The 24,766-nt window shown below is 45.3% G+C and overlaps 3 protein-coding genes across 3 annotated transcripts; 2 read left to right on the top strand and 1 right to left on the bottom strand.

The window, feature by feature from the left end:
- Nucleotides 1-285: 285 nt before the first annotated feature.
- prkaa1 (protein kinase, AMP-activated, alpha 1 catalytic subunit) lies at nt 286-9,580 on the top strand. Its single transcript, XM_040197019.2, has 9 exons — nt 286-585; nt 2,081-2,222; nt 4,058-4,151; nt 4,409-4,553; nt 4,784-4,871; nt 4,976-5,200; nt 5,318-5,837; nt 5,997-6,123; nt 6,607-9,580. The coding sequence occupies exons 1-9, from the start codon at nt 489-491 to the stop codon at nt 6,888-6,890; spliced, it is 1,722 nt and encodes a 573-aa protein (XP_040052953.1). The 5' UTR covers nt 286-488; the 3' UTR covers nt 6,891-9,580.
- A 307-nt stretch (nt 9,581-9,887) lies between these two features.
- ttc33 (tetratricopeptide repeat domain 33) lies at nt 9,888-17,865 on the top strand. The gene is made up of 5 exons (XM_040197021.2): nt 9,888-9,992; nt 10,346-10,582; nt 13,033-13,114; nt 14,713-14,844; nt 16,772-17,865. Exons 2-5 carry the CDS (start codon nt 10,347-10,349, stop codon nt 17,144-17,146), a joined length of 825 nt encoding a protein of 274 aa, XP_040052955.1. The 5' UTR covers nt 9,888-9,992; nt 10,346; the 3' UTR covers nt 17,147-17,865.
- Nucleotides 17,866-19,856: 1,991 nt separating this feature from the next.
- On the bottom strand, nt 19,857-23,451 carry ptger4b (prostaglandin E receptor 4 (subtype EP4) b). The gene is made up of 2 exons (XM_040197020.2): nt 22,126-23,451; nt 19,857-21,288 (listed from the first exon to the last, which is right to left on the bottom strand). Exons 1-2 carry the CDS (start codon nt 22,903-22,905, stop codon nt 20,737-20,739), a joined length of 1,332 nt encoding a protein of 443 aa, XP_040052954.2. The 5' UTR covers nt 22,906-23,451; the 3' UTR covers nt 19,857-20,736.
- Between the last annotated feature and the right edge of the window lie 1,315 nt (nt 23,452-24,766).

The following is a 24,766-nucleotide window of genomic DNA, read 5'->3' on the forward strand; positions in this document are numbered from 1 at the left end:
TCTGAGATTCTGTTTCACAAATCTCACCAGGCAACCGTTTCGTCTGACCTTTCCTTTCTTATTAATCTGCGCATGTGTGCATTAACATTGCCTTTCTATGCACTCTGACCTCGATTTCACAATAGCCCTATAAATCTACTTATGCGTGTGTGTGTGTGTGTGTGTGTGTGTGTGTGTGTGTGTGTGTGTGTGTGTGTGTGTGTGCGTGTGTGTGTGTGTGTGTTCCATGCACAAACAAGTTTATTTCACGTAACGTTGAAAATCACACCCTAATATGGGAGTTTACTGGAAACCTTGAACGCAACATTCTACGTCGCCTACGCTCCCAATGAATCGCGCAGGAGCCGGGGCTCCTCCCCCAACTCCGTGCGTAAGCTCCTCCCCCTTGCCGTGCGGAGCGGAGTGGCTTGAGTAGGGACGCACACAGCGGAGTTCGGTCCATCTCTGCTCGCAGCTAGCTAACCCCGCAGCAAGGCCACTGCGGGAAGATGGCGACGGAAAAACAGAAAAATGAAGGAAGAGTTAAGATTGGACATTACATTCTCGGAGATACACTCGGCGTGGGAACGTTTGGAAAGGTTAAAGGTACGTCCGACCGTCTTGACGTCTGCGCATCCTGCCAACTGAAATATGGTGGCTAATGGGAGCTTCAAGCTAAAGCTGCTAAGTTAGCATGCTATGTAGGCTAAAGTTGTCGCAACGTCAGTTAGGCAGCTAGCACACTTGTCCCCACGTCCTGCCAGTTAGCGCAACTTGTTTCTGACGGGCCGGACGTGTTTTTGGAAAGATACCGACGACCGCCACGCAATGCTAAAGTTATTTGACGTGAACTTCCGTTTCGCCACATCCACCGCCCGTTTTGACTGTTGCGTTTTGAGCTAACTAAGTTAGCCCGAAAAGCCACAAGTCGCTTGTCAAGACCGACACCGGGAAGTAAACCCCGTCTTGACCGGAGCTCAGGCTCCCCCGTCTACAGCTGTGCTTCAGCCCGGTGCTTCTTGTGGGTGCAGTTTTCCGTTCCATCGAGGAGACCGTTATTGGAGGTGTGTGGGGAAAGGAGCAGAGGGGGGCGCGGGCGCGAACCCGTCCGAATCGACGCCCAGTTTTGTCGAGGCGGTCGGAATGGCAGTAGTATCAACACGTATGGATCGTATGGAAAACGTTCCTGTGTATTCCCTCGTATTTCCATCGGAGCTGTGCCTTTGCCTGCAGGCGTCTCTCTCTCTCTCTCTCTGTTTTACCGCGCAGTGCGTTATTAAACGCGGCTCGAGCCCGAACGTACCCAAATAAAGTAAATCCATTTGGCACCCTCCCAAAAAAAGCGCTCTGAACAACAACATGCTCTCTACGCAGAGTTCCCGGTTCCTCTGCACGTTTTTGTTGCTTTTGTAAAAAATCTTTGCTGTGATGATAGTCTCTGTTCATAGTTCACTAGACAACCAGCAACCGGTAAATCAATAGCAGCTATTTCCCAAGTCTCCCCCCCCCCCCCTTTCAGCCACCCGTACAGTTGGTTTTCTTTATTTACACTAATGGGCGTCATGTTTGGGATGAGATTAAAACCTTTTATGGGTTTTCGCAAGGTATTGTCTAAACTGCTTAGTTTGTCTTTAAAATGTGTTAATGGTTCGTGATGTTCTTGTTATAGAGCTAAATAAGGTCAGAAAATGACGTGTTTGTTAATTGTTTACAGGGAGGCTAGGTGTTATTTAGTATGAAGAGTTCTTGTGCTGTTAATGGAGAACAAAATGCTGTGCGATGCACTGAGGTAAAGATTTTTTAGTCCGAGACTCAGAGAAAAACTGCTACCCAAACATTTAAAGCCCAGTTGAAACACTTCAGTGGTTCATGTTCTTGAGTTACTAATGCTTTTCTCCAGTAAAAGAAAAACCCTAAATGGAATATACCGATCTCCTGTGAAAAGTAACACTGAAGACTTCAGCAAAACATACGCTTTAATAATTTACTTCTTATTCCTTTTGGGACCAGACTCAACAGGTGATTCCAGGCTTTAGAACGGCAGCATAAACCCTGGTTTGAGATTTGCCTTGATGACCATTTATTTCTTTCTGTCCTGCAGTTGGCCAACATGAGCTGACCAAGCACCAAGTGGCCGTGAAGATCTTGAACAGACAGAAGATCCGCAGTTTGGACGTGGTGGGGAAGATCCGCAGGGAGATCCAGAACCTCAAGCTTTTCAGGCATCCTCACATAATTAAACTGTAAGTCCTAGATTGCACCCTGCTCGCTGCTCCATAATCCCCCCTGCCGCCTCATTAATGCCACCCACTAAGCTATTTACAGGCTATAATAGTGCGTTTCAGAATACACCCATGTGGGGAAATCTGTCTGAGCCAGTCTCCTCCTTTGTCGCTAGCTAGCTCACTCTGATCATCCCTTCTGTTCTAAAATGGAAAAAGTGCAATATCACCGTCTTCCATCGTGCCTTGCTAAGTGATTGCTTCTCCTTCAGTTTAGTACTCGCTAAAAAGTGTGTTCATTATTTATTCACAGTACTTTCTGTATTTCTAACATAGAGCAGCAGGGTACAAGCGTTACGTCCTATCCAAATATGTTCATTTGCCAAAGCAACTTTCTCTCCTTTTTTTAAATAGTTAATAGCGCTGCTGACAACATCTGCATGTGGTATTGGACAAGCATACATGACCGCATTGTCTCGAATGAGTCATTGTTTATCTTCACATGTCTGAACTGAAGGTGAAAGCCTGAAGTAAACGCTCAATTTGGACCTGCAGAAATGCTCTAATGGTGCTGCGACAGTGTCTGATCTAAAAATATACATATTTCGACAAATGAAGAGATAACTCTGAATGTTCACAGCGAGCAGGAAGGGCCCAGGGCCACAGTTACATGGTCATCAAAGCCAGGAGGAGTGGCTAATTGCACAAAATAACAGCTCCATGTCATGCATGCACAAGAATGTAAACTTTTTTTGTGTGTGCTTGGGGGAGAGATAAGCCATCCTTGACAGAAGGGCACAGCGTTGCTCGTCTAGTGAAGCATTACAACACGATGCACCTTCAGTTGTTTTGCAGGATGTTGTAGCAATCGGGACGGATGAGCAGAGCGGTTAGTCCGCATCGGCCTCTTCTGCTGAAACGTTTGGTCATTTTTACTTTGTGTTTAGTCCGCAAGAACAAAGCTGTCACAACTGTTATGCTTTTACCTTTTTAGACTTTGTCACAACTTTGCTCCTTTTTTTTTTTTCTTCTTGTTCCTGTATTTTAACACTTCAGATTCTAGGGGGCTACAATATGTGACTCACAAACATTTCAGTTGTGCTGTTCCTCTGCTGCTTGTTGTTGAAGATGGTAATCACTGAACAAAATGGGTCTCGTGTGCAAGCGTCACCACATAGCCAGTGTAGTGTAAATATTTGTATTATCGGTGCCAGTGTAGATTCATAAGTGCTCCAAGCCACGGACTGAGGACAGGCGAAAACAAAGACGAAGGCTTACGTCCCTGAATCCAACTATTAATGCTCCGATGTGGAGCATTCTTAAATGCCTTTTGAGTGTTTGGGTGTCTCCTCAAGCCACAGATTTGCGGTTTTATGTTGTTGTATTCCTATTTGACATGCATGCAAATATAAACAAATGATGTTTTTCTCGCTTGGAACAAGTCTCTAGTTTGGAAACTAGGCTCACTAACAAAGGCTGCTTTCACACCTGTAGTTTATTTAATCTGGCCAGCATGTGGTGCGTTTCAGTGCACCATCTCGGGTTCGTGAAGTATGTCACAGGGTGCCTTTTTACTAGTCGGGTTATTTTTCAAACAGCAAGGCATAAAATACCAAGATATTATGATCTAGTCATACTCGTACCATTTTACTGGAAATTAACCAAAACAGGCTGCGGTTTTACAAAATTACAGTTGGATACAAAATCCACGAGATTTAATGGGATGCTTTCCTTTTTATTTAATTCTTACAAGTGATACAATAATAACTCCAAACTGTCTATTTGTGCAGTGTCATATCTGCTAATTATTGATGATCCAGATGATTTCAACGTGTGAACTGTGTCAATGTCCGCAGGTATCAGGTTATTAGCACCCCCACTGATATCTTTATGGTGATGGAGTACGTCTCGGGAGGCGAGCTTTTTGACTATATCTGCAAAAATGGAAAGGTAATACACCACGATACTCTTAAAGTCTGTTATAATGATGTCTGTATCAGTTCTAGCATGTTCTGTTTTCAGTGAGGGGAGCAGAACACATGAGTGCATTCTTTGGTGCTGATACAGGAACCTGCGAACCAAAAAACGGTGTTTTGAAAAGAAAACTGAACACCACACCAAGCGCTGCTTAGTCAGCTGAGGTGCTAATTTGCAGAGAGCGAGTCACACAGAAGATCACACCTCATGGATGATTTCTGCTTTGACAGTTGGATGAAAAGGAGAGTCGTCGGCTGTTCCAGCAGATTATTTCGGCAGTAGACTACTGCCACAGGCACATGGTGGTGCACCGAGACCTCAAGCCTGAAAATGTGCTGCTCGATGCACACATGAATGCCAAGATTGCAGACTTCGGTAAGCGTGTCGAGTCGTAAACCCTTCACAGGGGACATTCTTAAAATGATGGAAACAAAAGTACAGAGCTTTCTAGATGAAATATCCATGCAGAGTTTTTGACTATTAATGGGACTGTGGAGCAATGTTTTTACAAGCGTGCCTCCTGTAGTTTTGGTTGTGTATCATGTGTAGGGATGCACCAATAAAATCTTTATTACCTTATTACCACATTGTAACATTTTGTGCAGGATTATCAAACATGATGTCGGATGGAGAGTTCCTGCGTACAAGCTGTGGTTCTCCAAACTATGCTGCTCCCGAGGTCATCTCAGGAAGGTAATGCTTCCCATCGTTGGACGTCGACAAAGAGCTTAAGAATTCTCTCACTAAGGGAATCAGACGTAGTGAGGTGTGGCTTCATCTTTTCTACCCATCCCCAGGCTGTATGCTGGTCCAGAGGTCGATATCTGGAGCAGTGGAGTCATCCTCTATGCCTTGTTGTGTGGGACACTTCCCTTCGATGACGACCACGTGCCGACCCTCTTTAAGAAGATCTGCGACGGAATCTTTTTCACTCCGCAGTATCTGAATCCTTCGGTGATCAGCCTCCTTAAACACATGCTGCAGGTGGACCCCATGAAGAGAGCCACCATCAAGGAGATCCGGTGATTAATTACCACGTCAAACTGCGGCTTTTAACCATCTAGTCTTCTGTAGACTCATTGGGATTCATTCATGGTCTGTGTTTTGCTTGACTAATAAAGTAACGTGTCCTCCTGCAGAGAGGATGAGTGGTTCAAGCAGGGCTTACCGAAGTACTTGTTCCCGGAGGACCCCTCCTACAGCAACAACATGATCGACGACGAGGCCCTGAAGGAGGTGTGTGACAAGTTTGAGTGCACAGAGGAGGAGGTCCTGACCTGCATATATAGTCGCAACCACCAAGATCCGTTGGCCGTCGCCTACCATCTCATCATTGACAATCGCCGCATCATGAACGAAGCCAAGGATTTCTACCTGGCCTCCAGCCCCCCCGACTCTTTCCTGGACGACCAGCACCTGACCGCGTCCGGCGCATCGGTGTCCGGCATCGTCAAGGTGCACCCCGAGCGCGTCCCCTTCCTCCTGGCGGAGACGCCGCCCAGGCCCCGCCACACGCTGGACGAGTTGAACCCCCAGAAGTCCAAGCACCAGGGTGTCAGGAGGGCCAAGTGGCACCTGGGCATCAGGAGTCAGAGTAGACCCAACGATATCATGTCGGAGGTGTGCCGGGCCATGAAACAGCTGGATTATGAGTGGAAGGTGAGGGACGAACTCCACCAGCAGAGAATAAGAATCGGGATGCTCTTAAACACATTTAAGCACTAATGTTGAGATTAAATAACTGAACTGTTATTAACAATTTGGAAAGAGGGTGTATTGTTAAGTTGTTGTTTCCTCACCCCTTCGTAACTCTTCCAGGTTGTGAATCCTTATTATCTGCGCGTGAGGAGGAAGAATCCCGTGACTGGGATGCAGACCAAGATGAGCCTCCAGCTCTACCAAGTGGACAGCAGAACCTACCTCCTCGACTTCCGTAGCATAGACGGTGAGTTTGTACCCCGTCAACATGCACGGGACATTCTGCCACTGAGCCGCCTGTATCTCTGTGTTGTTCACCTGATCTCTATCCTGTAGTTCCCTGCGGCGGTGCAGCCTTCATAAATGATTGACTCGGGGTTAAGGGCTTAGGCTTTGTTGTTGCACAGCGGTACCTCAAAGGCAAATGTGAGATAAGCGTGTTGTTATGGGCCGAATTAACGTAGCCAAGGCATGCTGTGCAAAGGGCATGAGACCAGATTTTGACTTCTCGCTGCTGCCAAGTCAGCCACAGCATTCGCTGCAGTCGTAACAGATGGTTTTCAGGAATGGAAGGCTGAATTTTAAAGTAACTTTCAAGGTCTTTTATTGAGGGACTTCCTTTTACTACTTTACAAGAACTGCATATACACTTTCTACTGGGAATATAATCTCATTTTCAAGGTCTTTTTTCTTTTTGTGTGTATCAAACCAATGTCCTTTATTTCTTTAGATGATATGTTGGAGACAAAATCTGGAACTGCCACCCCTCTCCGATCCGGGTCCGTGGGCAACTACCGCACCACTATTAAGAACGATGTAGATGGGCCAGATGCTCAAGCTGCGTCTAGCACTGTGCTCCCCACCAAGGCCGCAGAAGGCTCCCTAGCTTCATCGCTGACCTCATCCATCGAATCAACGGGAGGGGCGGACACCCCGACTGTGCCTCGACCAGGAAGCCACACCATTGAGTTCTTTGAGATGTGTGCGAATCTTATTAAATTACTTGCACGATAGCTCGCAAAACAATCGTTAGCCTTTTTTCCTCTCCGAGTGTCTTTATAGCAATAAGCATGCAACTGTTTCATGGCTCAATTCATCCCAGCTGAGGATGAAGCCACCGTTCCATGGCACTGACCCAGGTTAGTGTGCCCTAAGGGGACGGGATGTATACTGAGCTGACGAGGACTGTAAAGGGTTATTCGGAAAGATTGGCTACTCAATGGCTAGGACAGAACAACATTTAGAGGGGAGGGGGGGTTCTACAATTCCCTGATCAATTCAATGGTAAATGTCTGCATCAACGTATACATACACGCGCAAGTGATTACACTGAATTTGTCTGTACTGTAGCCAGTGAGCACTGCTCTCAGTACAGAGAACAAGATCAAGTTTTTGCCTGCAAAGGAGGCGGCCACGTGATGAGGGTTGGGTGTTTGGGTGGCAGTTGTATAGGGTGCAGGCGGCACTTTTGCACAAGATTCTTTTGTTTCCTGCTGCTCTTGTTTTTTTTGTTCTGTGTGTGTGTGTCTCTGTGGGGAAAGAAGTGGTGCCGATCTATCAGGGTTCTGCACAGGCTATGACAAGGGTTGCCATGCCGATCACATTCATTGGAATCTGAAAAGCTGCAATGACCCCTTTGCTTGTGTCAGGGACGAGCGAATGCTTCATCAGATGTACAGGACCAGTCAAAAGTTTGGACGCAGTTTGTCATTCAATTCGACAGGAAAGTGTGTCCAATCGTAGGACTGGTACCGTATGTTTGCATTTCTTTTTGAGTTAACTTGAGTTGTCAGACAAAATTTTCATGATTTGTGTCCTTGTAAACAAATGTTTGACTCTTCTGTCCCCTACATTTTTATACATAAAGACATGAATATATTTATCAGTGGACGGAGTGTTGGTTCTATTGGAAATGGAATTTGTTTTTTTGTTTCTTTTGCATCAAAATCTATTGCTGGATGGTATATTTCCTTTTTTTTTTTAACTAACTGGTTTTTAAATCAATTTCGCAGCTTTGTTCCCTCAATCACAATTATTCTAATAGTCAATTGTGTTTTCAAATAGTTAGCCTGCTTTTACCAGGTAATTTGACAGTCAGAATCTAGAAATATCTTTTTCCGTATCACATACAAAAAGGGCAAGATGGGTTTTCACTTATTGTTTCATTTTTTCTTTTCTTGGTTGTACATTTTTGGGGGATTAGGATTTGAGTATAATCACTGAATGAGATGCCCTTTTATTATACATCCACTTTCTGAATCCCAATCCACAAAGTGTATAAGCCTCAGGGCTCAAATTAAAAACCAACAGTAGCAATTACATGCAGTGCATGAAAAAATGTCAATTGGCGGAGGGACTTAATCCAGAATATTTTAATTTTTGGATGTTTTTTAAATGATTTTGTTTGCCCACGAGTCCCCTTAAAAGTTGACTTTGGAAAAGGTTTTTAAAAACCAACCTGCAACAAACTTGTGAGCTTTAATTGTTGAGTCATGCTGAGTCGATTTGTGGTTATTGTAGAAGAAAAAAAACACATCATAAAAGCGTTGGTGATTTATATTTGATAAAGAAAAATGTCTGACAATATCATCATCTTGCAAGCTCGAAAGGTCTTGAATATATATACATATATATCTATATAGATATCTATCTTTAATCGCAATGATGAATCTTCCTTAATTTCCTGTCCAGTCTTAAGGTCTGAAGCTGTCTGTTGTTTGGCTGCCTTATCATTAAGAGTACTGTTTATATGTCAGTAAAAGATGGAATCCAGTGCTGATGCTAATTATTGGCACTTTTTGCAATTGTAGGTGTTGAAGTCCACAAATAATTTTGTCAGTGTTCATTCACAATTGCTGTTAAAAATCACAGATTACTTTTGAGTGCTTTCATTACCAAAAAATTCCGAAAATTCATGATTTGCAAAACTTAAAATCAACATCCGATTGTTGTGGCCCAAATCACGTGGACCTCGGTAACTGCTAACACTTTTTGATTGCCAACTTGAACGGTAAACTGTTTTTTTAAAGAATGATCCTCATTTTTCTTTCTTTAATCCATTGATCCAGGTTTTTAGGACCGTAAGACATTACCATTGTAATATCAGTCACCTAAACAAAGGTTGACTTTATTTGCCTTAAGAAGTGTTAGGAGTTGCTCACGGTTTCTTGTGTTTAGCTCTGCGGCTTTAAAAATCTAAACTATCCCACTGGTAAAAACATTTTACGCTTCAGAAATCTGATGTAAACAAAAATTGCCAATTAGGACAGTAATTGTGATCAACTTGTTTCTCTTGTCATCCTGGATGGAAATATCCAGTAAAAATGTTACCTTTGATAGCTCAGTTTTAAACCAGAGTATATGAAAAACACTGATCATGGTGAAGAAACACACTATGGTCTTGAATGAAAAGATATTCTCAAACTAACCATTTTTAATTTTATAGAGCGGTTGAAGTCTTGATTCCAAATCTTCTCAAGGGGTTCGTAGGAAAAATGAATGTGTAAAACCGTGACCTTTTTAACAGTTGATGAAATCCTAGTCGACGGATCAGATCTGTCAGTCTGTTTGGACTGCTTCAAAGAAATACTGTTCTATTTTTGTTTGTTGTGTAAAGGGACCCAGTTTGACCAGTGTAAATCTGAATGGACAGTGTTGAAATCATTTGTATACACAACTGCCTAATAAACTGCTAAATTTCACAATTTCTCTGCATGTTTCTTGTCTTTGGACGGCTCTTGCGAAATGAAGTCACACGGTACCATCCACGATCAATGCAACACTAAGGAAACTGATTACTTATTCTCACTGCAAACATGGAATGACTTACAAGGAGAAAAGTGTATAAAACTCACGATAGAGTTCATGATCTCATTTGTTTGGGGCATTCTGTGCAATAATATACAAAGGGTTTTAAATCAAATGAATGAATCCAATTTTATGTCAAATGAAATCTCTCATGGCATGTTGAGTCGTCCCTGTGGCGCCATCAGCTGGACACAATGTAGCGTCACTCAAAAGAGACGACGTAAACATTTCCACCACTTCCGGGTCAACCAACATGGCTAACAACCGTTAGCTTGTCCAGTCTTGCCCCACGGAAACCTGAAGAATTCTGCAAGTGCAAATTTAGTTAATATGCTCTGATAAAACCCACTAGAGTGCAAACTTGTGTCCACAAACCCCCCGAGGTGTCGGACGTTTGTGCAATTGTTGGCTAGCTGGGTTATTCTAGCTAACGTTAGCTAGTGATGTTGTATCTCACTCATGTAGCATTAGCTAATAACAGTCAACTAAGTTAACGTTAGTTAACTTTGAGGTGCTTAAATAGAGCACATTACTATTATTAGACCTAACCACAGCGGAGAACATACCGTTACGTATATGTTAGCAACATCGTGTTCAACAACATAATTTGCCTGTTTTATAATATTTCAAAATAAAAGTCTCCGTATATTTTCCGTTCCCAGAATGGCTTCATTCGGCTGGAAGAGGAAAGTCGGCGAGAAGGTTTCAAAGTCGGCGGTGCAGCAGTTTGAGGCCGAGGCAGCGAAGACCGAGAAGACCGACGACGCCGGGCCGAGAGCGGCCGAAGAGGTGGACTGGCTGCACGCCATCAAACGGCGGCGGGAGGTCCTGATGGAGGACTGCGCGGCCAAGAGCGGCCGGCTGAAGGAGGAAGGAGCGGCGCTGGCGGAGCACGGCAGGTGAGGGAGCACGCGCTCACTCACCTGTTGGGGGGAAGAAAACACGCTATTACGAGCGGTCTTAAGCGATGACGACCTCGGTTTTGGTTGATTAGAAGAGACACGTTCAGTAGGAACATGTCATGTTTTAAACCCTCCATGGGAGGGCACCGTGGTACAGAGAGGCGACTGGCACCGCTAATCGCTTCCTACTGGAGATAAAATGTGAAATAAATAGTGTCATTCAAAGGTGCAACCTAGAGCCGTCTCAACGTGAGGTTTTCCCTGTTTTTTATGCTATGGGGAAAGAATTTTTTTTTTTAGTGATATTACCCCTTCCATAAAATTTTCAAACTGCATTTATTTTGTGAATCAAAATGCAAAGAAATACACTACTAGTCGAAAATATAGGACTTTTTTCAGGACCTGTTATTTATTGTGGATAATGGACCTTTTTAGCCACATAGCACATTGTAAAAAGAAAACCCTTCGGGCCAGAAGATGTGATGCCGTTGCCCTTAGTTACTGCCCGTAATCGTATTTGCGAGGATAAAGTGGATTTTATTGGGTAAACGATGTCTTGCTGCTGTGTAATGTCTGTTTAGAGGTTTGTCTGGCTGGGGGGGGTGTTGGTCAAACGTTTTCCTTTTCTAACAACATTGTCGTCTGATGTAAGTCTGGCATTACTTAGGTTTAAGTGCTTCTGATGTAATCGAAGAGCTCCTCGTGTTTGTGATGAAAGTGTCTTTGCGGTTTCCATCATTTTTAAGATCAACAAGATGTTTTGCCTACCAAGTAGAATCGTGCTAAAGATGACAGACTGGCCTGTCATTGCTGTTCAACCATGAACAGGCTGGTTGTGAAATGTACAAATGAAAGGAAAATAAGGGCGCCCTTGTGTGAGAAGACAATGAGAAGACTTTTTGTTTTGATCATGCGTATTCCTTTGTAGATGTGGCTCAGCAGGCGTTTGGCTTTGCCTTTCAAAGAGGTCGTATAGAAGATGATTGCTCAGTTCTTTCCTTTCCTCGGACATCAGCTTTCACCCGTTCAAACGAAACAAAACCAGCCTCACATTTCATAGAAACACTGGGGGCGAAAAAAAGACCATCTCGCGTGCCTCGATTTATTTGTCTTAACAGTTGTGAGGCAGCCGGTCTCGTCACCGTCCAAATGGTCCTCATAGTTTGCTTATTTGTCTGACTAGTCCGCCCATAATGCCACAACCCTCCACTCTCCTCAGAACCGTGACATCCTGCAAATAACTCTTTGTTTTATCAACTACATCAAATTCCCCTCTCTGCTCTTCCATTGACTCACACTGAGATGTGGTGACTGCGGAGGAGTCGTTTTTTAGTGCGCCGCTCACTTTTTGCTTAATTTCCTCCTGTGGAATTGCCCCATCTTTTGCCTCATGTCTCAACACAACCCCCCCACTGCTCTAGTTCCCTTTCCTCGCTCACAGTTGAATAGCCGTGGTGTGGCTTTTCTCAGGCTCTGACTGAGTTTTGATTGCAAGATAAAGTTATATTTCTAGTCTTAATTGCAGGCTATCTTTCTTGATTAAGCTGTAAAAACATCTAGACACGACAGACCCATCGTGTTGTCCACCTCAGGATTCCACCTCATGATCTTCCCAAGCCCTGAACTCGATCCCTCTATTGGAATGACTCCTGAGTCAATATTGACCGGAGGAGGAGAGGGAAGTTGCAGTAAGCTCGAGCATATTCATAATGCTCCGCCGGGCCAGTCGCTCGCTTCCCTCCACAACTATTGACTTCTGGAATGTGAATTTCTTACCTCAGGAAAATAATCAATTACTTACTATCAACACCTTTTTACTGTGATGTCACAGGCTGTGCAGCATCAGGAGCTCCTTTGTAGCGTGTTGTCCGTTCTCACTCACCGAGTCTACAGAACAAAGCATCGTTTTCCTTTTTAGACCTTTTTATTTGAGTGATATTAAGGAATAACTAAAATGCGAAAAAAAACACCTCCACAGTGTGTATAATATACGATCCGTGCCGCTTAAAAGTTGATTTAATATCAGACGAGATCGGGAAGGTTTGGCTTCTCTTATCACATGACACAGCAAAAATCCCCGGCGGAAATGGCTTCGCGATACCCACCAAACAGGCGCGTGGCGGTGTGTTAACTCGCGTCACGCGTATCGAATCTCAGGGCGCGGGCAACGGACGCGAGCGTCCAATTTCATCTCTTTTTGGGATTTGTCTGTTTGCGTCCGTCACGCTTCAGCGCCGCGTTTTCCAAGGACTCCGACACAATGTTGTGCGAGATCTCTCGGCCAACACGCATGCACTCTAAATAATTCAGACGCCTCTAATAAGTTGTGTATCACGCTGCGGTTTAAAGTGCACCAGACGGACCCGGTTACCAATTATGATGCAATAAACCCTTTTTATGTGATTAATCCCCCAGTTCGATAATGTCTGTGTGTGTGTTTCCTCTAGACACTGGGAGGCCATTAAGAAGTTGGACGAGGCCATCCAGCTGACACCAGACAACCCACTGCTGTATGAGATGAAGTCTCAGGTATATTGTACATTTATATTCATTTCCCTTCATCTCATCTACTATTTTTGATCTTCAAAGGACAAGTCCATTTATTTCTGATTTTGCAAGCATTTTATCTTATTGGAGACTTACTTTATCTTTGTCTTATTCATACTTTATCTTATTTGGCAAACCGTAAAATCACAGGAGAATCAGAAATGGACGTTTTTTTTTGTCAATACATGTCCACAATGCGAGTGAGCAGCGGTTTGGTTTTACATCTGGGTGGGACGCTGGAGATTATCTGACAGGCGTTTTGTCTCCATATATATGACACTTAGTAAACAGAGTTAATCATTTCCCTCTGAAGCGACTCTCCAGATAACTGAACACTGTTCATGTGTTCGTGCCATTTGGTTTGAGAGGGAACACCAACATTCTCTGTATGCGCTACTTCACAGCTAGTTTGAGCTGCATTTTGTATTTTGAACAATGGCATCTTTGGGTAAAAATGGTTCCCATGTAGGAGGCAGGCAAACAAACTCGGATCCATCTTTGTTCATTTACTTCAACAAACACAATTAAATACCCCCCTCTAGTCTCAACCATTGTTTGCGTAATATAATATAATCCATTACAGGTTATTTGAGAAGGAAATCATTAGAGGACCGAGATTTGAAAAACCGCCACAAATGGAATTGTCCCCCCCCCCCCCCCCGATGATCAGCACAGACATTTCCTGCTCGGGTTCTGCCCCCGACTTATTGCAACTACACTCTCAAAGCTCATCCAACTTGTTCTTCTGCATTATCGGGCCTTTAAATAGACTTGACCTCATCATATTCCCATTACTGACCCAGATGACAGGGGTGGTTTTCCCGACGATGCGCCCTCACTTCCTTCCTGTGTAACCGGATCAGCCTTGTTCCTGGTGCGTCGCTACGAATGTCTGTGCGTTCCGGAGGACGTTTGTAAAAACCTGTCGTCGCGTCCTCTCGATGGCGTGCGGCATTTAAGCTCAGGCCGTTGCGCTTTTCCAATTTACCCCAACTGCTGTGTTCCGTTGTGGTACGTGTGGAGCAAAAGCTCTGTGCCTCGTGCGTGTCAGCGGTCGCGCAGCTTGTCTCGCGTTGTGGTCCTTAGAGACGTGTATGAGTAGTAGAGGCTCATTGCTGGACGCGCTGCCAAGGAGCCTCTTGAGTCACTTTTTAGTCTTAAATGTGTTCTTTTGTTTGCTCAAACGGTTACGCAATTTCACAATGATTGGTTCAAGTCTCCTGGCAGCTTGTCTTCTACATGGCAGCAAAGCATAAGATCTACCATCCTAACGTGACTGCAAGTATCTACGAATCCGAAGAGTCCGAAGAGGTTAATGACCCCGTGTTAAAGGGAAGCATCGTAGGCTAGTTGGAACTGTGTTGTAAAAGGGTGTGAAATCGCCGACCACAAGTTTAAAGTTTCCAAACGTCTGTCTTTGTCCAACCAACAGACTGAAACCAAAAGCGATTCTGTCTGCAATGTCTTTAAATATTCACACTCAACCACTTCAGCTCGGTGTTAATGTTGTGAATCCCACGTGTGTGCGCTGTCCGCAGCGCATGCGTAGAGCATTGAATCACTTTGTGTTTTCTCTGCAGGTGCTGACCATCCTGCAGGAAGTGTTCCCCGCGGTGAAGGCGGCGGAGATGGCGGTGAAGTTCCGCCCCCTGTGGTGGGAGGGCTGGCAGACGCTGGGCCGCGCGCAGCTCAACCTGGGAGAGGTGGACCTGGTGAGTCGGGCCGCCGACGCGCTCCGAAGGAAAAAAACAAAGAGGTCACAAGTTGCCGAACGGCCGCTTCAACAGATGCGAGCGCTGGTGTGCTCGGGGGGGGCAGGAGGGGGGGGGCGTTGCACCACCATGCCGTCACAATCCTTTGGCCTCTTTCGGGTCGCTCACCTTCATCCCAAGGGGCCCCCGTTTCATCAGGTAATGTTTTGGGAACGCCTCTTTTTGCAGCCGACCATAAATCAGCGGGGTTGTCGGTTATTTCTGTTTACTCGCGCCGCTGCTGCGACCTGCCCCAGAACACGCCGGGACACGCTGTACGCGAAACCCGCAAGATCTCAGTCACAGTCTCCGCCCACTCAGGGCCGAGCAAACACTCAGTTCGCTTGTCACTCAGCGAGCGCGAGACCTGAATTAGGGCACCGAAAACGACAATGGGGAGGGTTGAATGTTACCTGCGCTGAAGGTAAACCAAATATAGACACACCTTGTGGCTGTGATGAAGTCATTGGGAAGGAACACGGGGATAAAAACGCCACATCTATTTTTAGCAGAGCCTGTTCAGTCAAGTTTTAGAGCTTTGTGTGCGTCAACATGTTTGAGAAATGCGATTCTCCTTCAATGTCCTCCCCCGGAAAGAACCCCAATTAAACCCAAGATTTAGCCTCGGATTTCATTATTTTTCTCACTTCTGCAAACGCTTTCAGGCATTGGAAGTTGCGGTGGACGCCGCTCCTCTCCTCGCTGAGACGGCCGAGCCGGTTAATCCGCCTCCTGTGGCACGGTTGAAAGGCTACTTTGGAAACAACGTTGTGATCAGGAGATAAAACCCGATGTGTTGTTTTGGCAACACACCGAGTCCCGATTCTATAATCTATTACAGTTAACTGTCAATCACTGGTTGGAGCTATTTATGTTACAGGTGGGGAACATTTCACTCAACGTCGGCTTTACATGGCAAGAATTTACTGTCGACGAGTTTTGTGCTCGTTCGAGAAAAGCCGGTTGGGAAGGTTGTTTGTCTCAAACATTAAATCCACTCCCTCGGTCCGACTGGTGTCCCCGGTTCGCCCCGAGACCTTTAGTACCAGGAGTGATTTACGGACTGATTTAACTGGATTTTGAGGTGCGGCTCAGCGCATCACTCGGAGCAGGTGCAGCCGCAAAGGAGGAGCTGTCCTCGACGGGACGTTAAACCCGTCGTCCACGCGTCTCCTCAGCTGCACTCGGGCCACTGTGGTCGGTACTGTGGTCGGTGGGGGGGGTTTGTCCTCCTCAGCCTGTGACCTGTGACCTGTCACTCTCCTTAGTAAGTACCTTAGACTGTGTGAATGTAAAGCAGTTTAGAGTGGCGACACGAACTAGAGGCCACCGGGTGACGGGATCTTACTGCGCCCGTCGCTCGCACCTCGCACGGTTGTACTGCTTTTGAAAATAATCCAGACCGACCCGTTGACACCCGGGCGAAGTTCTCAAAGCCACTTCTGTGGTGGACACAAGCACTCGATACCTGGTACCTAGAATCTGATCGCCTCAAATCGCTTTCAGCAGCTGAATTCTCTCCGTTGAACTTTTAAATCCTCCTGTTTTATATGAGAACTGCCTCAAGAAGAACTCGTTACGCCGTTAACCGCCGTTAACCACTGATTAATGAGGTCATCAGTCCCCTCAGACAGCGCGTTTGGATGAATGTAGATTGTTTCTTTTTTTTTTAATTTCTTTTTTTCGCATCGATCGCCAACTGCCGAGTCAGCTGAGAGCTATTGACGTCCTCGTAATGAAACCATAAATTGGCCTCCCAACACGGCACGAGGAACGTTAGCCGTGCTGTTTGACGACGTACCGAGCCGCCTCGTTCAGACGGCGATGTCGTAACCTGCGAGCGTGGAAAGGCCCCAACGAAAAGCTTGCGTTTGCTCTTGTGCCGCAGGCCGTGAGGTCCTTCCAGGTTGCGATCCACTTGTGCCCGTCGGAGCGCAACCTGTGGCAGGAGGACCTGCAGTGGGCGTGGCGGTTGCGGAAGCAGCACCTGGCGACCGAGGCGAAGGCCCGGCAAGAGGAGGAGGCCAAGGAGCGGATCCTCAACGCCCCGGAGCTGCAGCGGGATTACGATTTCGAGTCGGAGGAGGTGCTGGCCGCCTGCGTGGCGGTGGCGGAGCGGCAGGCGCGCTACGAGGAGCTGAGGAGGACCGCCGTGGTCGTGGACGCCGAGGGGAACATCAAAAACGTACTCGTCGGGGCAGAGGGGTCGGAGGATGCGACGACCCCGTTTCAGGAACAGTTTGTCAAAGCAAGAGGACCCTGAAAGGCTTTGGTTGATTATTGTGGTTTCATTTCCTTTTCAAAGCGAAAGGTGTTATTTAGAACCCAGTCGGTGTGAGACAGAAGCACGTGAGAGAAATGACTGATGCTGCTGTTGGTTAATTACAGCAGAAGAGAAGACGGTTGAGTTGTGTTTGTGTTTCATCTCTTGTTTTTATTGTCTAAAACGTGCATGGGAGGTTTTACATGTTTTGAATGTGATAGTTCTGTCATCATTTTGTAATTATATATAAAAAAATAGAAGAAAATGAAGCAGTGAAAAGCTGCAAACATGTTCATAAAGTAACAGTTAAAGATTTGTGTTACGCCGTTTGCTTCTATAAACACAAAATATATTTATCTTTCAGAAGGAATTGGCTCTGAGATGAATCATCAGAAGCACGCGCCTCAAACAGATTTTAATAGTTAGTAGTCTTGGTCCTCTTTCTGATCCGTTAAATGTTAATGACCTTTGAGGTTTTGATGTGTGCGATTGTGAAACACGGAGCCTGCAGGGTCAGTGAGTGAATAAACACGCAACCAAATATGCAATCGTTTCCTGTTCCTCTGTGTTGGTTTTCTTTTGTATTTTAAGTCTATTGGATTCCAGCAACTGTTTCATGGAGCCGAGTCCTTTCTTAAATGATAAAGCACAGATTTTGTCGCTGACATCATGTTCGGTCTTTCTAAAATTATCTAAAATAAAATACTGAATCAGTCAAAGATCTTTATCTTTAATTGGACTTTGGACTTTTAATTGGATGCTCACTGAAATACACAAGTAGATAAATTAACCGTTTCAGGTCAATCACGTTGTTGTAAACCTGCAAAACGTCTACATTTTAATGTTTATAAGTTATTGTTACACCTCCTGTTCTTACGCAGTCTTAAATAATATTTTCTCAATGGACGCGATGGGTTTGATGATGCAGTTTAGATTATTTCAGGTTCATCAGTGTCTTTTGTTGTCACTTAAATAGAAATTTAAATTAAAAAAATATTAAATAATAGTGTTTTTTTTACATTTTTGTTGCTTCTAGCTAAATTGACTTGTAGAAAACCAAAGTTAATAATTGAGTTTCTATCAGAAGGCCGCTGGAAGCTCGGAGGCAGTTCCAGTTGTGTGTCCACTAAATACAGTACGTTTCCATTGTCTCATAAACACTCGCGTTTCTGCGGAGTAATAATTGTGGCCTGCTGAGTAAACAAAGGACCGCATCCTTCATTCAAACGTACCGATATTAGATTACTAAACTATCTGGAAGCAGCTGGCGAGGATTGTTGCCCGCAAATTGCAATACAAAGGGCTTCATTTTAAAACGAGACAAAGACAAATCTATACAAACAACTATGTTAAATTTAAAAAAAGGAGAAAATAAATAGGAGAGCTCGATTACATAAGTAGACACACCCTCACAAGGCGAAGCCACTGCTGGGGGAAGGTGTTGTTTCAGGGAGTTGCATTATAAGGTAGATAGAGATCGCCTGTGTGCGATCAGGGCGTGCGAGGCGACTTAATGTTAAATTCACGAGCGAGTGATTAGTTGGACGACGTGACATTCAATACGCTCCCTCGTGCTCTGCGCCTCGGCCTGCCAGCTGTCGCGCGCTGTGCAGTGATACACACGCGGGGACAAAGTCGCGTGAGGAGAAACCATTTGTTGCGCAGGATGGGAGCTGAGATTTTGCGTCACAAAAGGGGGGGTCGCCTTGCAGTCCAGTAGTCTGTGACGATCGGATCGGAGACGCACCGCTAAATGTTTGCAAAAACAAATCAAACGGCTGGTTGATTCAGAGAAGGATCAGATACACCTTTGATCTAAGATCTCTGCTGAAAGAATTTCTTATTAGAGGGCAAACGATCCGGAACGATGCACCAAAAAGCCACGCTGCCTCCGTAGGCGAGTGCGCACGGAGCCGCCAGCGAGCCGGGCAGCTGGTTACAGTGCCGGGGGTCGCTTTCACAGCGGGATGAAGATGTATGGAAGAAATAGGTGCAGAACTATGGACACACACACGCGTGGGATAGAAAACAGCATGTTACATTGGTGGACATCACTTCTTTATACCTTCACATTTTTTTGATGCCGTTATAGTGGATGTCCAGCATCTTGTCAATAATCCATCAATAATCCACAATAATCCACAATAATCCATCAATCCATCAATCATCCAGTCAATAATAAACCATTGACTTATATGAACTAAACAGGATCCCAAATACAGCTAACCTCATTTAAAAGCATCCCTATGTGTACTGTTTGCAAAGGATATTCCTTCTTGCTCTTAACCCCTTTCCTCCACTAAAATGCCATATTGTGAACACATGAACACTGCTTTTTTAGCGGCATTTTGTGACCTCTGACCCCGTGGCGGGGCTAAAAATGTCTGAAACGGCCTGTCACACGGGGCCTCGCTGCTGATGAGGTGGCGAATGAGTTGGAAAAGTTTCCCAGAAGAATAGCGTTTTTTTTTTCTCATCTCATTGCGTCATCTGTTGAAGGTTAAAATCCTGTCGACTCTTTGGCCCGCTTCTGTTTTCTCAGCTGCTAACGTGACGCTAGCGGTGACATTGAGTTTGTTTGTTTAAAAAAAGATGAGCAGCTTTTGAATTTACACCCTTAAAGTCCTTTTGTTGGTGAATGATCAATATTTAATCCTGTAATCTAAAAGTAAAAGGCTACAATAACAAAAAAACATACCAAAGAAGTGGCTCGTGTATATGAATATCTGTCAACCTTTATTTGTATTTAAGACTTTGGTACAACAAGTCTTTTTACAAGAGAATTAACATGATGTGGTTAATTTGACACTGGCTCTTGCTAAAACAACCATAAAAAATATGAACATGTTATTTATATCAATCTTTAAAGAAATCTACTTAGGAAATCTATTGAGAAAAGGCTAAACCTTTAAACTCATCAGACAGGAAATGTAATAATGTGTTTATCTTTTCTCTTCTTAATTCCCCTATGAAGTCTAATTATATGTGAAGCATTGCACATTAAATTGAAGTAAAATGAGATCATGTTGGTTTAATCTTTACAAAGTAATGGTCTGGAAGGAGTAAATGAATTATTTTATATTAACATATTATGTTAGAAATCCTGTACAGCCATAGCTGCCTTGTTGCAGTGGAAGTAAATTGTTTGCAAATGTTACTTTGCACCACAAAGAAAAAGGAAAAAAACAACAACTGAGCATATTCATCTTGTAGCGATTTAAAATGGCTCCAAACTATCCAGCCCTTCTCACAGAGAGGACAATAATAACACGATTTCATTCTTACAATAAATTAACATCACGGTACACTTTTTTTGCATTTTAATATTCATCTGAAAGAATCTCCTCGGAGGTTGTAACAAAAAAGTGCAACAAAAGAGTTCCTCCACAACGTTGTTGTCCTCCACGGTTTAGTTCACGTGGCGATGTGGTGTTTGTGGTGAGTCCTGACATGGGGAGGAATGCATTGATAACGGGTATCACACATAAAATGCCGCAATACATCCACAAATGGATGGACGCCTACTCGGGCTCCTGTATTGTCGCGTCTTTGTTAATTCCTGAAGTCCCGGCGCACCTCTGTTGCAGATGCTAAATGCATTTCTCCTGAATGTTTGCAGTCTCATCCGTGAAGGTCACGTGTAGAGCGGCGTCCTTCTTTTCCATCAGAAGCTCCGCCGCCCTGCCCCCTGAATCCCCGCGTGAAGGCCCCTCGCTCCGGGGCCCCTCGGCCTCCCGCGGGCCCTCCAATGTCTGTGCAGCTGGTGGGCCGGAGACGCCCGGAGCCTCTGCGCGAGGCGACCTGGCCGTTCCCTCCGACGAGTACAAAAAGGCCTGTGAGGTGCTCACAATCACCTTCAGCTCCCGTGACGCCAGCGTGGGAGAGTCTTGCGACATGATGGAGGACGCGAAGGGGGCGTCGCCGCAGCCGAACTGCCCGCCGCCGTTCCTTCGCCCGCGCCCGCCCATTTTGCAGAACAGGTACTTTATTTTCTCCATCAGCTTGAGGACCACCGTCTTTCTGAGCAGGATGTAGATCCAAGGGTCTAAGATGGGGTTGACGGAGGCCATGCGGATGGCCAGCAGGTCTTTATTCTGCTCTTCTGTCTGATTTCTGTGCAGCTGATTCACAAATATCCTCAGCTGAAGGGCAAACAAGAGAAAAAGGTCAATCTATTAACTTATTGTTTGATTGTACCACAAAGGAGCATGAATCAACATGTCAAGTGCAGAGCCATTTGTGCTTTTTACATGCCCAAACCTGTCTATACTTGGTTTAGAAGAGTAACACAATTGTTTATATAATATATTCCTACATGGTTGGCATGGAACGGTCGAATACAAATACTGGATACAACTTCCGTGTAACCACAGCAGTGTGGAGATGGCAAGAGGCCAACAGAAACAGTCCTCCTCATCGTTAAGCATAAGATGCTTTTGGCCACTGAGCTTCACAGTCACATGACCCTTGTGTTTGATACTTTGACAAAAGGAGTCCAAAACAATGCCCTGCACATGTTGTTATCCGGCCTCGTGACCTTAACATGATCCCTTTAACCCGGGGCTTTTTCACAATGCAAGGGTATTTTAAGTTGGAGGATTTAGACAGTGAACATCTCATGGAAGTCTGTTGTTTAAGGAACGCTCAGAGTGTTGAGAGATGACTAATGAGTCACATATATGCTGATTCTAAAGCTTCGTAAATGCATTCCTTAAACCTGCAAACGGAGGGAGTGTTGAAGGAATCACGTGAGCCTCAGGGGATGGTGTCACCCAAGATCAGAAAAGGAAGAACACAAAGTTCTTCAAACTTGAATTAACTACATTTGCGTGCATGAGGTAAAACTATGTTGGTGTTTTCCACAATCTTTATTTTAATTTCAATAGATTAGTTTCCCTTCAATTGCTTTCTGGTGAATAATGTTTTGATATTTTAACGCGTAAAACACGGAGTGGTGCGGGACGCGTCCAGATACTCACCACTAAGGGAATGGAGCAGATGAGCACCACGGCGGAGGTGGCTATGAGCAGGATCACCATCTGGATCTCCGCTCCAGCCAGTCGCGCGAAACTCCGCCTGCGCCCGAGCTCCGCCACGCGCCTCTGGTCGGTGCCCAGCGACGTGCGGCGGATGAAGCGCTTGTGCATCAGGATCAGAGCCCCGCACACCATCACGTTGCACACGACAGTGGCCAGCACGATGGCCGAGTTCACTCCCGCGTACATCAGGTTGAACGTGGCGACCGCGGTCTGGTTGTTCTGCCAGTCGATGAAGCACCAGGTCCGCGTGCTCTGCAGCTTCACCTCCCCGAAACCCAAACTGGGCAGCGCGCAAAACGCGATGTTGGAAACGTAAATGGCCAAAAGACTGAGCGCCGCGAGTTTTTGGTTGACGTACTCGTTGTAGAAATACGCGTGGTTTATTGCCAGGTATCTCTCCACCGACATGGCGAACACAATGCTGAGCTGGACCAAGAAGAAGAAGAGCAGGATGAAGCCGGAGTACTGGCACAGCGGCTCGCCCCCCGGCCACGCGCCCTTCACGTAGGTCGCGATGGTGACGGGACTGGCCAGCAGCGTGCCCAGCAGGTCGGTCACTGCCAGGCCGCACACGAGGGTGTAAAAAGTCGTCTCCTTCTGTTCCTTCCGCGATATCCGCAGGACCACAATTGCGATGACGTTCCCCACCACCCCGAAGATGAACATGATCGCCGGGATGGTGGGCAGTGAACCCCCCGCCTTCACCGCCGTGTGGTTCATACCCGCGGGGACTTCTTTTCAACGGTTCACACTGAGAAACGGTTCCCCTCTAACTTCCGAAGTAGTGGCGTCTGTCGCGAACGCGGGTTCTCCGAGGATCTCCGAAAAGAAGCCGATCCATCGCGTCCTAATGTCCATTTTACGCGCGGCATTCAAAACTCCCAAATCGGTCCGACTCGCGGTGGAGGCGCGAGCAATCCAGTGGATGCAGTTGTTTGCTCGCGCGGCTCGTGCTCCATGGCGATGCTGCGACGACTGCGAGCTGCACCTCACGCGGCCGTCACTCTGAAAACTGACAGGGAACTTCTCCCCCCCCCCTCTTCTTCTTCTTCTTGAGTCAGCGAAGGCGGCTCCTCCTCTGCGCCTCGTTGAGCTGTCGGAGAAAGAACTGTTGTTGTGTCGCACCATGTACAGTTTCACTTCTTCAACTTGGTCGACCAGAACGATGCTTTAATGAAGACGTCCGCATGAATACGTGTGGGAATCAAATACCCGCCAGAGGTGGAAAGTAGAGCATCCAGCTATAACTCCATAATGTGTTACAGTGTACTTTTTTTTTTCACTTAAATGTAAGGTGTTGTTTCACCAACCTCAGTATGGACCTGCATGCGTCATCCAAATGTACTTTTTCACTCGTGGTTACCTCCTAACCACTGTTTCCTGCTTGTGCTTCTCTGAGGCAGCTCTAGAAAGTTACCAAATTGAATTTAAAGTAAGACGAAAGAGAAGGAAATACAGTTTTATTTTTTCAAATCGCATGCATAGGCTGCAAACAAACCTTTGCGATATGATCATCTTCAGTGTATGTCTGATGATGTTTTCTCAGGCCTTTATTTGTCAGCATTCTGTTTTACTAAGAGCCAGATTGTGTGCAACACAACCAGCTGTATCATATAAATATCCAAGAGTTTGTTAGTCGGAGGGTTGATATTGTGTCTCCTGAATCAAACGAGGAGCGACTCACAAACCAAATGCTGTTGTTGGCTGTCCATTAAACAAAATGCTTTGGAGCAGGATGTTAGCGTCGGCTGCGGAGTGGTTAGAGTGGTGAAAGCTTAAAATGTGTCACATTCTTAAAAGTCCCTGAAAGTTAAACAGAGATGCCGCTTCCTCTGACCTCAGGCAAAGTGTTGTTGTTTTTAAAGAGGAATGGAACAAATTCAAATTGTCCTCATATGCATTTTAGCGTATTGCCCTAGATGCTGTCAGCCCGAGGAGAGGGGATGACCTCAGTGACATTGGAAACCCTTCACTTTAATGCATTTCTTATGCATGGCCAATCACGTGCGCAGAAACAGGTAGTGGCACACTTACAGTGGTCTTTATGTGATTTTCTGATGGGTTTCACAGGCCTCTTTAATCCTTCAATGAGCACGAATGTCAAAAAAGGACTTTGTGGGCGTGAAGACCAGGTTTATTTTTAACTGCTGATTGCACAATGCTAATGTAACTAATATAAGCACAGATGCTACAAGCTCCCATCGAAACGGAAACATTGTCTCCTGTCTTAAGATTAGATCTTTTTAAGCGGAAAGAAAGTCTCCGATTTCCAGAGTATTGAAACAGGTGCTTTGGTCGTGTTGCTCACTGTCAGTATTTTGCAACAGGCAACATGCAATATCTGTGCATATTTATAGAAAATAACTGCAAATGTAGCAACCGTTTAAACATTTCAACCACGGGACGACAAAACAAGAATAAAGGAAGTGAAACATGTCAAAGTAAAGGGAGAAAAAAGAGTCAAGCTGACGTGTGATCAGTTAGACAAATTCTCAGTGTTACTATGCTGGAAAAATACTTTGGTACTAAAAAGCCCGTATTTGAAACAGAAGAAAAAGCTTCATATTTACTTTATAATTTG

Source organism: Gasterosteus aculeatus, chromosome 14 (assembly GCF_964276395.1).
Source record: "Gasterosteus aculeatus chromosome 14, fGasAcu3.hap1.1, whole genome shotgun sequence".
NCBI lineage: Eukaryota > Metazoa > Chordata > Actinopteri > Perciformes > Gasterosteidae > Gasterosteus > Gasterosteus aculeatus.